At 43.3% G+C, this 15,274-nt stretch overlaps 1 protein-coding gene across 1 annotated transcript in view; it reads right to left on the bottom strand.

Moving 5' to 3' along the window:
• The window catches only part of Sh2d4b (SH2 domain containing 4B), an 86,859-nt gene that overhangs the window by 34,494 nt on the left and 37,091 nt on the right, over window positions 1–15,274 (bottom strand). Inside the window, exon 4 of the mRNA XM_040747662.1 lies at window positions 9,460–9,607. Coding sequence (XP_040603596.1) covers window positions 9,460–9,607 — 148 coding nt within the window. The remainder of the gene's footprint in view (window positions 1–9,459; window positions 9,608–15,274) is intronic.

Raw genomic sequence — 15,274 nt, 5'->3', positions numbered from 1 at the left:
ATGAATGAATGAGTGAATGGCATAGTCATACAAGTGATTTAGTTGTCTACTTGTGCCCCTTTTAAGTGCTGCACAGGGCTACCACTTAATACTATGCAAGCCACACTCTGTCCAACTCCAGAACACCCAGTTGTAGTGTTTGGCCCTCAGAAAGCTTATAGTCTAGTGGGGAAAGAGGCAACACTAAAAACAATAGAGCTGTAATGGGGTGTGCATTGGCCACCAGGACCCCAAGAGGGACATCACATCCAGACATGGATATTCTCTGGAAGAGGTAAGAGGTCTAAGCTAACGCCTATTGAAATCAAGGGACTCAACAGACAGTGGCCAGTGGAAGGGCATTCTTAGTAGAGTAGGTTCAGAGGCCAGAGGGGGTTAGCATCTCTCCTGGAACAGTGCAGCATCACTGCAAGGCATAAGTACCAGAAAAAGCTGCTTAGAAGACCTTAACTCCTGGCTTATGAGTTCTAATGATGTCCTGAAAGATAACTGGAAGCCACTAGAGGGCAGAGCTCTGTCTGCTCTCTAAAGAGACTGCTTAAACTGTGTAGTACTGGGAGGGACTTTAGAAGAATGAGAATAAAGATGCAGGAAAGAGGAATGCACCAAGCCAAGCAAGGAGAATGACTGAAGTGACAGCATATAAATTCACAGAAATAAAATGGGTGGAATCTGTACAATTACGATGGCTTAGTAGTAGTATTAGTATTACTTTATTTAAGGGGTGGGGGCCATTGTAGAGTGTGTGTAGAACTCAGAGAACTTGTGGGAATAAGTTCTTTTCACCTCGTGGATCCCAGGACTTGAACTCAGGTCATCAGCCTTGACAGCAATTGCCTGTGCCCACTGAGCCAATCACAAGCTCTTCCTGTTACTGTCTTTTTTTAAAAAATTACATTAATTGGTTGATTGATTGACTTATTTCATGTGCATGCATATGTGTACATGGGTATGGCTGTGTGTGTGGATATGTACATATGTATTTATGTATAGACATGTTTACCTTCTGCCATCTGTGATTCAGGGGTGAGGGATGAGACAGAGTCTTTCTAGTTTGTCCTACCTGACCTGGAACTTGGTCTGTAGACCAGGCTGGCCTCAAACTCATAGACATCTGCCTGCCTCTGCCTCCCGAATGCTGGGATTAAAAGTGTGTGTCACCAACCTGACATCTCTCTGTGATGTTAAGCAGAGAATTAACTATCTATAATTTTTCCCTGTCTAGAAAATGAGGACTTCATGTGGTTGCTTTTAGATCTTAGTGAGGGAACAAATGGGAGGGGTTTGCCCAGGTGTGGGCACGGAGCTGTGCATTAAATGTGCAGGATTCTTACGTGTGTAGACTGTGTATTCTGGGGACTGAATACAAGAGTCCATCCTGTGGTGGGGATGGCAGGGGAATAACTAGTGGGGATGAGGGTAGCATCTAGGTAGAATCTGGAGCTCTCATAGGTAATTGAAAAAATGAACATGTAGAAAGAGCAGGTGTCTTCACTCCTGGAGAATGTTTATCAAGGGTATCCATTTTCAAAGATGTCTGTGACTCAGCCTACTGGAGCCAGGTCACCTGCATAGACCAGTGCCTTTAGCAATAAATATTATGAAGACTGAAGGGTGAGCATTTTAAGTCTGGGAAAGCAAGTGGGATCCACCCACAGTTCAGTTAGTCTAAAGAAAGGGCCTTTCTCAGCCTCTCCCCCAACAACTACCCCTCTTCTCCCTAACACAGCCTCATGCCTGCCATCAGAGACCCCTGTGGTGACCAAGGCAACCGCTGGATCCTTTTATGATCCAAGCTCTCAGGCTATGTGGATAGAGCAATGACTGCTTCAGGAAAGTTAAGTAAGACCCAGGGATCGGCAGGCAACTCAGTAGGAGAGGGAACCCCAAATAGAGCCTAAGTCAGGTCTTCAGAGTTTAAATACTGAAAAAGGCACCCAGAGTTGGGATGGTGCCTGGTTTGATTTATGATGTTTTTACAAAAGTAATAAAAATTTAATCAAAGCTCTACTTCAGATTTTGATTTTCAATCTCTTCCCAGCTAGCTATATGTATGTATACATATATACATACACACACACATACCTGCGTGTGTCTTCGTGTGCTTGAGTGCAAACTGTGAAGTGTGTGGTGTGCTCATGCTGGTGAGTGACAGTGACCATAGCTCCCATCTAGTGGACTGTGTTGATGAGCCAGGATGTTCTGTAGTTTACTGTTAGACTTAAGATCAGGATTTCAGGAACATAACTTCCTTTCAACTGTAGCTATATCCAAGGAGTAACAAGGTATCAGTAAGTTTTCTTGTCACTGAGACCAACTACCTGGTAAGAGGCAACTTAACTGAGTTGAGTTTGGGATACAGTTCATCATAGCAGGGGGGAGGAGCCTGAGGCAACTCCTCCCACTGCATCTTGCAGTCAGCAGAGAAAGAGGAATGACTGGTGCTCTGCTGGCTTTCTCCCTTCTCTGTTACTCAGTGGGTACCACCCATTCACCACGGGGCTTCCGCCTCAGTTAATCTCTGAAAACACTTCACAGGTTTGTTAATCCAATCAAGCTTTCCCGCTGGAATCAACCATCACACTTAGAGGGCCCCAGCGGATACAGGGATACAGAGGATACCGAATGCCCTTTGTTCTTCCCGCCCTTAACTGCTTCCTGGTCACATTCTTCTCAGTCCAGTTCCTTCCTTGCCAGCTGCTCCTGGCTCACCTTGTCCCAAGCCTCTAGCACTTCAGAATTGCCAACGTTCAACCGAGAACTCAGACCGACTTCCTTGTAAGAGGGAAGGAGATGGAACGAACATCATTTGGCCCCTGTGCCAAGCTTTATGAATACTTTTCTTAGTTTCTCAGGCAGCTCTCTCGGCAGCCAGGCAAGGAGTGAGGCAACGGCATGTAGGAGGGTGATTTGGGGTCACAACCCAGAGTGACCACAACTGCTACTCAAAATGGACAAGCCTCATTACATTTTAACCTCACAGCAACAATACTAAATGTCTGGGTTCTATTAAATAATATCATTTGCTAGATCCTCTCTAAGTCTCTGACCAACTAAATAGTCCCCAACTCCTCACCCCTACAAGCTCACAGTTGAAAAATCATTAAACACACTGCCCTGCCTGACCTCTCCAGAGGGTTTCAGAAGCCAGACCTCTAAGATTTGAGCTGAGTAACTAACTCTCTACTCGAGTGATACTGAGAGCCATCTTTCCCTTTTGTTCTCAGTTGGGGAATTTAATTTGACTGTTTTATCAAAACTGCTGCTTCTGATAGATTAATGGTCCACTATATCTTTCAGATTAAGTTAATTGAGTGCAGAATGGATTTTCTAGATTTGAATGACATGCTCTAAATTCAGCTCATCATTCTTTAAGAAAATGTAAAATGAGAACTTCCAAACAGAATTACCAGTATTTCCAGTTCTCAGAGGTGTCTCCAGTTTTCAGCTGCCACATGGCACACTGAGCTACAATCAGGCTGCCCTCAGAGGACAAGATTTCCAGCCAAGGGTGGTGCACACCTTTAATCCCAGTGCTTGGGAGGCAGAGGTGGGTGAATTTATGTGAGTTCAAGGCCTATCTGGTCTACAGAGCGAGTATCAGGACAGGCTCCAAAACTACACAGAGAAACCCTGTCTCAAAAAAAAAAAAAAAAAAAAAAAAAGATTTCCAGTCTCCACCCCAAGAGAAACAGCAGCCAGGAGCTCTGCAGAAGTTCTCCAGCCTCAGATTCTCTCTCTTCATGCAGCAGGAATAACCCCGTAGAACTTGCCTGATGTCATCCTGGTAAGTGGTCAGGCTGTCCAGCCAGCGTTCACTGCAGAGACAGCAGCAGCTTCACCTTGTGCGTCTCACTACTTTCTTAAACATAGGTGTTGCTGTTTCTCCTTCTTCCACTTGTCTCTTCCTCCCTCTGAATTTGGAATTATTAGTTTATCCCCCCTAGCTTCCTCTTAGTGTATCTTTCCAGCCTCATTTTTCATGGTGGCCCCTTGAGAGCCCCAGGATGTGGCTACACTGTGACTTGTTAATGCGTGGTCAGCTTCAGTTGTAACTACAAATACCTCACAGAAACCAGGTATCTCGGAGTTGAATTGTGATAGAGAAAGAAAGACAGAGACAGAGATAAGATAAATGTGAGGGCTGTCAAAAGCTAACATGGCTTAAGAACCTCTGAAGATGGGGCTGAAGAGATGGCTCAGAGGTTAGCAGCACGCACTGTTCTTGCAGAGGACCCGAATCTGGTTCTCAGCATACACCACATGACTCACAAGCACCTGTAACTTCAGGTGAAGGGGAACCAAACACCTCTGCAGGCACACACCTGTGTGCACACACCCTGTCTCAAAAAATGAGTAACAGGAATAGAGGAAGACACCCAACATGAGACACCAGCATCACCTTCCACATGTAGCCAAGCATTTGCCCACACACATATGCACCTAAATACATATGTACAAACACCCACACATGAAGGAAAATTAGCCCACAGGTCTGGCAGGCCTTGCCCTCCCCCCCATTCCCTCTGGCTTGCTAAACTTCATTAGATTGCATTCCTAAAGCTAGCCATCAAGAACTACTCTCTTATTTAACCTCTTCTCCCTCCTGAGGCTGACATCCAAAATCCAGCTATCAAAGTATTGAAATCCAGCAATCAGAAGTCCCTGTGGCTCACCTAATTAACACACCCAATTATGATCAAACACTTCATCCTAACATGGGGTTTCCCTTTGTACCTTTAGAAACAGCCATTTTCCTATGTGCCATGTCTGTCTCCTCTCATCTTACATGTATGTAGAAAATTATCAGGCATCTACAATTAATCTATTTGAGCCAATAAGTGGAGTGAGCGGTTAGCATATAAGATCAATATATCAAAGCCCAATGCATAATCTAGATGCATTCCATTTACACTGCAGGAATAAATTTATAAAAAAGGCATAACTATGAAATATTATTAAAGGAGATTAAATAATATTTATGTGAAGCAGTGTCTTGTATTCAAGGGTTAGAAAACATATTTTTTGAAATCTTGAAGATTTAACCCAGAGCCTCACATGTGCTAGGCATGTGCTTTACCATTGAGCTACAGCCCTAGTTTTTTGCATGATTTATTTTTATTATTTTAGTTATGTGTATGTAGGTGCCTGTATGTACATATTGCCACCTGACACAGGTGCTAGAAACCAAAGCGAAGTCCTATGGAAGAACAGTAAGAATTTTAACCACTGATCCATCTTTTCAGACCCCCACCCTCGATGGCTCTTTTTTCTTTTCAGTATGCCAGATGAACATGTGTTTGAACTTGCTATGTAGGCCAGCCTGGCCTCGAACTTCCACTGGGATTTCAAGCAATATCCCATTATGCCTGACACTAAGTATTTTGAAGATGATAATACTCCTCAAATGGACACCCAAAAGCAACAAAATCTCTATCAAAATCCCAGCTGCTATCATTTCAGAAAATAGATCAGCCAATCCTAAAATACGTACGGGAATAAAAATGTCTCAGAATAACCAAAATAATCCCAAGAAAGGACAGTGATGGACATCTTACACTAGCCAGTTTCAAAGCTGACTACAAGACTCCTATCACCAACACTGCTACTGGCAGGAGAACAGACAAATAAGCCAGGGGAACAGAGCTGAGAGCTCACAGGAGCAGACATGGTTTGAGTAAATATTTCTGCAAGGCTGCCAAGAGCTTTGAAAAGAATAGCCCTTCCAACACTGGTACTTTGACAATTGAGTCAATCAGGAATGTCACTTCACACAAAAATTAACTCAAAACATAACAAAGGCTTAAACACAAGAGCTAAAACTGTAAATCTGTTAGAAAAGAGATGGGTGGAAGTCACTTTGACCTGGGAACAAACAACTGGTTTCTTAGATGTTACAAAAATCACAAGTGACAAAAGAAAATGGAACTTCCTCAGAATCCAAAGCGCTTGTGTTTCAAAGGACACCACCAAGAAAGTAGAAGGAGACTAGAGAGATGTCTCAGAGATTAAAAGCACTGAGTGTTCTTTCAGAGGACCCAGAATCAGTTCCCAGAACCCATGTCAAGTGTTGAGATGGTGGTGGGGGCTGTTCTGAAAGGGAAGGCCTCGGACAGCTCTAGTAGGAATATGAACGATGCAGTTACCTTGGAAAACACTGGTAGCTCAGCAAATTGTTAAACCATATGAACCAGAAATTTTATTCTTAGGTGTATACCCTAGAGAATTGAAAGTGCATCTTCAAAAATCATGTGTATGTAAATATTCATTGCAGCAGTAGTCATAATAGCTCTAACATAGAAACAACCTAATGTTTATTGTCCTCCACATGGGTAAATGAACATGTGATAAATGCATGCACTAGATTATCATACATCCATAAAAAGAGGTGAAGTAATGATTCAGGCTACCACATGAGTGCTTCTTCATACTTGCTAAGGGAAAGAAGTTAGACACCAAAGGCCACATAATAAGTTTCTCTTTTTTGAATTTTATGTGTCGAGGAATTTTGTCCACATAACACTCTATGCAGCACTTGTAGGCCTAGCACCGTCAGACGCCAGAAAAGAAAATCAGAGTCCCTGGACCTGGAGTTACAGATGGTTGTAGTCCATCATGCAAATGCTGGGAACCGAACTCAGGTCCTCCACAAAAGCAGCCAGTGCTGATAACTACTGAGCCACAGCTCCAGCATCTACTTTTCTATTTCTATGGAATATCAATAAAAGGCAAATCCCGAAGATGAATTAGATTGGTGGTTTGGTGGCAAGGGGAGGAAACCACTGCTTATGGTTACATTTCCTTTCTGAGGTAAAAAAATTTCTAGATTAGATAGTGGAAGAGTTGCACAGTTTTGTGAGTCTACTTAAAACATGCTTAATTGTACATTCCAAAATGATGACTTTTGTGATTCATAAATTACATGCCAATTTTCCCAAAAGGTTCATTTAATGAGTCTGGCACATATTCATATAGCCAAGGCATACGGAGAAGCAGAGGACTGCGCACCAAAGGACTCCCACCTCTCTGCTCCTACTACGGGCTCCAGTTGCCGTACATGTAATGCAAATTGAAAACGCCCACCCTCCCCAAGCCACCCGTGTGCATTCTCTCCCTGACCTAACAGAGTCACACGCTCAACTCTAGAAGGGTCCTGCCCACTTTCACTGGTCAAGCATATTTACTAGTTTGTTCTTGCTGATGCTTGGAAATTTGAACCCGTTGATCCTAGAGGGCTGTCTGTCCTTCCCAAGGCCAGCCACCTACTGGAGGTAGTAAAGGGCCTACCTTTCCTAAGCCAACTGTCCAATCAGAAGCCACTGCTTCCAGGAGGAAGCTTTTACACTAGGCCATTATACCTGGGCCTGCATCCATCTGTCACAGTTACCCTAGAGGACAGATGCAGACAATCGGATCCAGTGCCTACATTCAACAGCCCCGTGGAACCGTTCCCATAAGCCAGTCCTGAGGCTGCCTTACTTTTCCTATAATCAAAATAAGTGTTCTGCCTGGGTCTTAACTTCATTCCTACACCTCACTGACCCTGACACTTCCTTTGTGACAGCGCCTTGTGTGTTACTCCTTGGTCTGGGATCTGTAACTGAAATGTCTTAAGAGTCGTATCTGTGCCCATGTGGCAGCATACCTGGGCTCGGCAACTCCTATTACAAAGTCACCCTTCAAACCCCACTCCACTTTGCTTTTCCTGCTTGACTTCTTGCACTGGACACTCCCCAGAGTCTCCATACACAATGTGTCTTAGCTTGCAAAGTCCCATTGTCACTGTGCCTTTGCCCATGCTAACCCCCATCTAAAGTGCTCTCTTTAGGGATGGAGAAACAGCTCTATGGCTAAGAGTGCTTGCTCATGAAGAGGACCAGAGATCAGTTCCCAGCACCCATGTCAGGACATTCACAGCTACCTACAATTCCAGCTTCAGGGTATCTGGCATTCTTTCTGACCTCCATAGGTACACACACACACACACACACACACACACACACACACACACACACACACACACACACACAATAAATAAATAAATAAATAAATAAATAAATAAATAAATAAAAATCCTCAGTGTTCTTTGCCACAATTATTCCTAAGCCACCACCGGGGCTCTCTTCATTCTACTCCCTTGGAGCCCACCAGGACAACAAACTCTGTGCTCCAACAGTACCTGCCACATTTCTCCCCCAAAGTCCTGACTCCATGTGTCTGTTCTGATTGGAAGTGCCTCTAACATAAGGCCTGTAAGTATCAATATCTGAAGTTCCCAGAGCAAAGCTGTGGTGGTGTGAATGAGCATGCCTCCATTAGCTCATATGTCTGAATGACTGGTTCGCAGTTAGTGGAACTCCTTAGAAGGATTGGGGCGTGTCTAGTTACAGTGAAAAGACATTATGTCCAGAGCAATTCCTGTAAAGGAAAACATTTCATTGGGGCCGGTTTACACTTCAGAGGTTTAGTCAATTATCATCATCATGACAGGAAGCATGGCTGCGTGTAGGCAGAAATTATGCTGGAGAGATAGCTGAGAGTTCTACATCTAGATCCATAGGCAACAGGAAGAGACAGTGAGCCACTAGTCTGGTTTGAGCACTTGAGACCTCAAAGTCAGCTCCCAGTGACTCCCTCTATCAATGCCACACCTACTCCAACAAGGTCATACTTCCTAATATTGCCACTCCCTATGGGCCCCCTGGGGTCCATTTTCTTTCAAACCACCACAAGAGGTATGGGCTTGTTGAAGAAAGTGTGTCACTGGGGGTGTGCTTTGAGATTTTCAAAAGTCCATGCCAGGCCCAGTCTCTGTCTCTGTCTCTCTATCTCTGTCTATCTGTCTCTCTCTCTCCCTTCTTCCTTCCCTCCCTCCCTCCCCTCTGACTGTGTCTGTCTTTCTGACTCTGTCTCTCTTTGTGTATGTTTGTCTGTCTCTACATCTGTCTATCTCTCTCCCTGTCTCTGTCTGTCTGTCTGTCTGTCTCTCTCTCTCTCTCTCTGCTCCCCCCCCACACTTCTTCCTGCTTCATGAAGGTCGGGATTTAAAGTTCTCAGCTACCACTCTAGCACCATATCTGTTTGCTTCCTGCCACGATGGTCATGGACTAACCCTCAAAAACTGTAAGACGGTCCCCAATTAAATGTTTTCTTCTATAGGAGTTGCCATGGCTATGGTGCCTCATCCTAGCAACAGAACAACACGTCGCACAACAGCATAGAGTCAGGAAATTATTGGCAACTGAATCAATGTACTGTTTCACTCTTTAATGTAAGACATCTCCAGGGCAAGTGCACAAGCTCCTTGAGTGTGCAGCCCTTATCCCAGCAGGGCCATGCACACAGGGAAAGCCTCAGGTGGTGGGGAAGGAGGCTGAAATAATGGCAAAGCACATGCATGGGGGGGTGCCAGGGGAGGGGATGGGGCAGCATCCATGCCCAGGACACAGCTCAACTCACACTGTTCTTCCCACTCGCGGTCCTCTTTCTCACTGGCTTGGCAGTGCAGCTGGGCCTGCTTCAGGGTCCAGTAGAGTTCCTTGGCTCTCTGCTCTTCCTGGAGGCGAATCTGTTCTTCTCCTCGCCTCCTCTCTTCTTCCTCTTTCCTCTGGAAAATTATTGAGACACAACAGCATTAGAATGGGGAACTGCCTGTGGGGTTCTGCAGGTAGTCAGGGCTGGGCTGTCTGGAGTAGAGTGGCCCGCAGTTACCACTCTCCTCTTGGTCCTCACATTACTGAAATGCGATAGTCACACTTGGTGAGAATCAAATGGATTGGTGTACTGCAGCAAACTTCACTTGCTGTCCTGCAGAACAGGGGATTGAACCCAGAGCCTCAACCATGCTAAACAAGTTTCTGCCACTGTGACAGCCCAGCCTGGCAATATCTAAACTCTTAAGCTTTCCACAAAGATAAGAGGACTGAGCCGTCATCAGACTTGCTTCCACTGGAGGTCAAGAAGGAGTGCAGGTACAGAGAGCAGTGTCTGATCTTTCTATATATCTTATCCATCTGGACACAGTAGGATGTCTTGACGAGTCTGGATACAGTATTGGTAAGGCCATAGATCTACTAGTCTTAAATCTCTTGTTTTTACAAGTCCCACTTACAAGTTCCAAAAAGAGGTTGTGTGTGTGTGTGTGTGTGTGTTTTCCTACCCTTGTTTACATGAAAATAGCATTTATGCATTCAGAACATAGACAGATGGCTAATGAAAGTAGTTCACCAAACCTCTTCCCCCACCCCAAGGCACCATTGAGCCCTGTATTTCACACGGATGCTAGAAAGTGAACTCAGACTCTCATGCTTGTGTGGCAAGCACTTTACTGTATGAGTCAGCCATCTCCATGATTTACCTATTCCAAAACTTAAGTTATGTCTTAGATTTTTGTTACATAAGATTTTAAACACAGGAATGGATGACCATATAGCAAGCCAAATAGGATGCTAGTTTCAATTATAAAAAAAATATGTTGTAAACCTTTTAAAATACTTGGAGCATGCACGTGCTGTATAAATACTACTTTTCTTTCTATGAAGAACAGTTCTTTTTTCTTCTCACAGTGATGCATGGCATCTTAAATTCTGGAAAATGCGGCAGGGAATGGGCTTTGCTTTCAGGTATCTCTGCAGCAGCTAATTTTTCCTGGCTTAATAATTGCTTTATCTTAAAGCAGAATATTGAATTTTCCCAAACTCCTATCAAGTATAGTAAACTTTGAGTTAAACCACATATGAGTTCTTATAAATACAGTACTGCCCTCTTTTTAAAAGGGACAGCTTGCCCTGGGAGCCATTTTTCATTCTTCTATGGGCTGTGCTGCCTGCTTCCTAGATATCTTCCCAACCACACTCCAGGGCCCGTCTCTGATCCTTCTCTGAGACAGAGTCCTGTTTCACAGGTAGCCATTTTCCCTCTGCAGCCACTTATCTCAGGATACACAGAGCCTCTTTCTGAGTGTTTGCCTGAAAATACTGCTATGCCAGCCTCACAGTCAACTACTAATTTAGTTGATCACAGAACCTGATTAATTAAAAGCATTGCTACCTTGTCTTCCAGCAATCCTGTCACCTTTTCATCTGCTGAATAGAGCCTTTGTTTTCTCCCTGGAAATCTGCAATCTCATTACCATAAGTATTCTAAAGTATTTTCTTTTCCTTTTTTATTGAAAATAGATTCTTTTCTCATACAATATATCCCCATCACAGTTTCCCCTCTACTTCCCTCCATTTCCCTTCAGAAACAGAACACAGTGCACTAAATTAACTAAGCATGGCTCATATGGGCTCACAGAGACTGAAGTGGTAAGCACGGGGCATGCATGGGTCTGTACCATGTCTCCTGTGTATATGATACAGCTGTTAGCTTGGTGTTTCTGTGGAACTACCATGTCTCTTGTGTATATGATACAGTTGTTAGCTTGGTGTTTCTGTGAAACTCCTAACAGTGAGCTGGGAGCAGGTGTATCTCTGACTCTTTTACATGCTCTTGGGACTCATTTCCTCTTATTGAGTTGCATTGTCCAGCCTCTATATGAGGACTTCTGCCTTTTGCCTTGTCCTTTTTTTTTTTTTTTTTTTGACACAGTTTCTCTGTGTAACAGTACTGGCTGTCCTTGAACTCTCTTTTGTTGATCAGGCTACCCTCAATTGATGCCTTGTTTTGTTGTATCAGGTTTGTTTGTCAGGTTTGCTTGTTGATTCTAGAGCATTCTCAATGATGTGCCTTGCTTAGGGCTTTCTTCAGGCTAGAGTCTGTCCAGTAGAATACTGCTTCTTTGCCTAGATGAGTTCCCTTGCTTCTCTTTTGATAGGACTCCTGTTTGTCGAGCGCTAGTCAGCTTTGAGGAGCGCTAGTCAATCTCCTAAAGATGTCATCTTTTCTCTCTGGTTTTCCGAATCTTGTCTTTTCTTGTTCTACTTCCTGGTTGAGGTCACTAACTTTATCTTTTGACTGCTTCACCAGTTGTGAGCTGTTTTCTTTCCGTTGTGGTATGTGTGATTTTTAAGCCCCCATTCTTACTTGCTAACATCTCTTTCATGTGGGTGCATCCTGTGTTTGTTTCAGAAGTGTGACAGCCTAGCTCTCTGAAGACTGAGACCTTTGTCTTTCCTTCTACTTTGACTGAGATCTATTTCTTTTGTGTTTTGTTGCATTTATTTGACTTGGTGCCTGCCATTCCTAGAAAAAGAAGGTTTCCATCAGATATGCCCTCCCTGTCAGTTCACAGGGTAACTCAGGCTTGAATGGGAAGTTAAGTATGTAGCCAGCTTCACTGAGAGGCAAGCTTCCCTCTGTGGCCATTGCATGAGGAACCGGCCATTTCTTTGATGAACCATCAGTTGGAAGGTTTTGGAACTCCTTTCTGTAACATTATCTGGAATCTTCTGTTCTTCCTGTGTGGTATCTGAGCAGGAGTGAGCAGGCAAAATTATCCTTAAATCCCCTGACCTGGGCCTCATGCTTTACGGAAAGTAAAGATTTGAAATGCCTCATTTGTTGAATTCTTCCCCCAGCTCTCTCCCCAGCAGGACTGAGAAAGACAACCTTGTTTTCCAATGACAAACAAGGTCCTGAATGAGCTCTGGTCCCTGTTTATTCATTGCACGTGCTCTCTCTCCCTCTCCCTAGTATATGAGCATGCACTTAAGAGTCTGTGCCCTAAAACTGTATAGAATAGCAGCTTTCAGGCTGTGCTAGCCTTGAAATATTGTATTTGACAAAGCAAGAGTGTTATTAGTTATTTTTAAATCTTTGCTCTTTGTTCCTTTTATTCTTTGCAGGGGCCTACTACCCAGCTCCCAAATAAATTACATGGAGGTTTTATTCTTACTTATGAATGCCCGGCCTTTGCTTGGGTTGGCTGGACCTGATGTCCTCCTCTCTTCCTTCTTGTCTTACTCCCTTGCTTTTCTCTTCCTAGATTTCTCCTCCTATTTATTCTCTCTGCCTGTCAGCCCTGCCTATCCTTTTTCCTCCTGGCTATTGACCATTCAGCTCTTTACTAAACCAATCAGGTGTTTTAGACAGGCAAAGAATCACAGCTTCATGGCTTCACAGAGTTAAACAAACACAACACAAAGGAATGCACATATCTTTGCATCATTAAACAAATGTGCCACCGCATAAACTAATTCAACACATCTTAAAATAATATTCCACAGCACAAGAGTTTCTTATTGTATCTTTAAAGCGTATTTTGTGTGCATGCTTGTATGCTTGGGGGGGGGGCACGTGCATGACATGGCACTTAGGGAGAGATCAGAGAACAGTTTGTGGGAGTTGGCTCTATCCTTTCACAAGGTGGATCCCAGGAATGGAATTCAGGTCATCAGACTTAGTAGCCAGGACCTTTACCTGCTAAGTGCTCTCACCATTCCCAAAGGAACAGTTTTGACCTGAGTTACTATACCCTAAGCCTAAGTGGTAAGATGACATTATAACTTGTTTATTCGAGTAAACAACCACCATGATTAGGAAAAACTGATGAATAATGTATTTGTACCAATAAATTATCATGCATGTGAATATATAGAATCATATTGGAAACACATTTCATGAGTTTATCAATCATACCAGATATAAGCCTCTTACCTGAGACTATAAAAAAGGAGCACACAAGACCAAGATAAAAAAGATATACCATCTTGCCATAAGTTTCATCCTGAAAAATTGCTACGACAAGGGGCTTCTACCTTTGTCCCCAGACTCCAGCTTAAGTAGTTTCTCTTGCCTAGGTCATGTATTCAATTGTAAAATAGCATTCAAAACTGCCTGCTACCTGACATTTGCAACTCTGTGCTTTGAACAGCACTACAGCTGTGGTTCGTAAAACTAATTATCTGGTTCTCTACTGAAACTTTTCTTTTCATCTAGATAGCCTCTGAACCCTGTATGCCTCTTTGACCTGTTCAAAGCCATTCTTAGTACACATACTTACTGCTCTACCACATGAAATGCAATGTGTGATTTCAGAGTTAATAATAATAATTAAGATTAAAGCAAAAGAACACTAGTTGCTATTGACCATGTCGACCAAGTAAAATCTGTCTATAGCCCTCTTGGCAGGAATAATATATTCTACAGAGACAATTGTGTTCCTCCCCTTTGGATAAGTTTAATGGAACAATGATCCCAGAGAAATTGGAATTTTCAGATATCTCACACTAGGAGAAGGGAAAGGCTGGAGTCTGGTATCAGAGAAGGAGAAACTTGTCTGCCTTCACACAGTTCTAACAACCTGCCAAACCACCTTGCAAGAGAAACTGGAATAAAGACAACAACGATGGATCAAATACTGGTGAGACTACACCTTAACCAGGGCTGCTTACCTACGCATACCTCTATTTAATCCTAAAACTCATGTGAGAGCTCTGAGAATGGAGTGGAAATCATTCCACTGGATGTCTTTATTTGTTCCTCTTCCCAGTGTGACCACATCAGACAAATCTCCATCTCTACATATTACTATTATTTGTCTGTTTAATAAGCCTATTGAGGAGGAGTGGCCAAGCTTAACTTGGTAGAGCTGCCATATCCCAGACTCTGATCTTAATAATTCTGGTAATAGTAGTACTTGGTGAATTAAAGTGAACAAAACTGATGTAACTTGTGAATTAATTGTTAATCGATAAATTCTGGTATTGTGGAAGGACACACACATATTCACTGTGTTTCTGACATACTTCATTAGTGACAATGAGGTTGACCAGATATCCCAGGATTCATTTTCATGGAGTCAGATTAGTCTACAGTACAATATCTGAGACTTGGTTCCAAGAAGAACGTCTGGTAGCAGACACACCTTCTGGCCAATATAGTAGTTTTTTTCCACTAGTTCACAAGAGATTCAGTTGCGGGGACAGAGCTAACACACTGGTTTTAAGTGGCTATAATAGTTAATAAAGACAAATGCACTGCAAAACAATTATTCACCTTCCCTATACACCCTGGAGGGATCCCTCTATCTTTCTACTGCTCTGGGTTCAGACCTTGACTTAATATATTCCTTTCCTACACACCTCTCCCCATTCTGCCTAATAGCTCAGGCCTTTCCCTTTTTACTTCCCACTTCCTTCTGGTCAAAAGAAGAAATAGATTCAATATCATGAAGGCAAAACAAGTGAAATGGAGCTGCTCTACAAAAAGAATCTGTAGCCAACCTCACATCCTCAGCACCACTTCTTGCAGTATCTGCTGCCTCCAAATCCTGGACCTCTGGAGTTCTGGACTGAGCCAGCTTACTGCCTGCCCCCTTCCTATACCTCCACTG

This window comes from Mesocricetus auratus, unplaced genomic scaffold (assembly GCF_017639785.1).
Source record: "Mesocricetus auratus isolate SY011 unplaced genomic scaffold, BCM_Maur_2.0 Super-Scaffold_100006, whole genome shotgun sequence".
Taxonomy (NCBI): Eukaryota; Metazoa; Chordata; class Mammalia; order Rodentia; family Cricetidae; genus Mesocricetus; species Mesocricetus auratus.
Note: the sequence above shows the minus strand (reverse complement) of the source record. Positions and strands in the feature narration are given on the sequence as shown.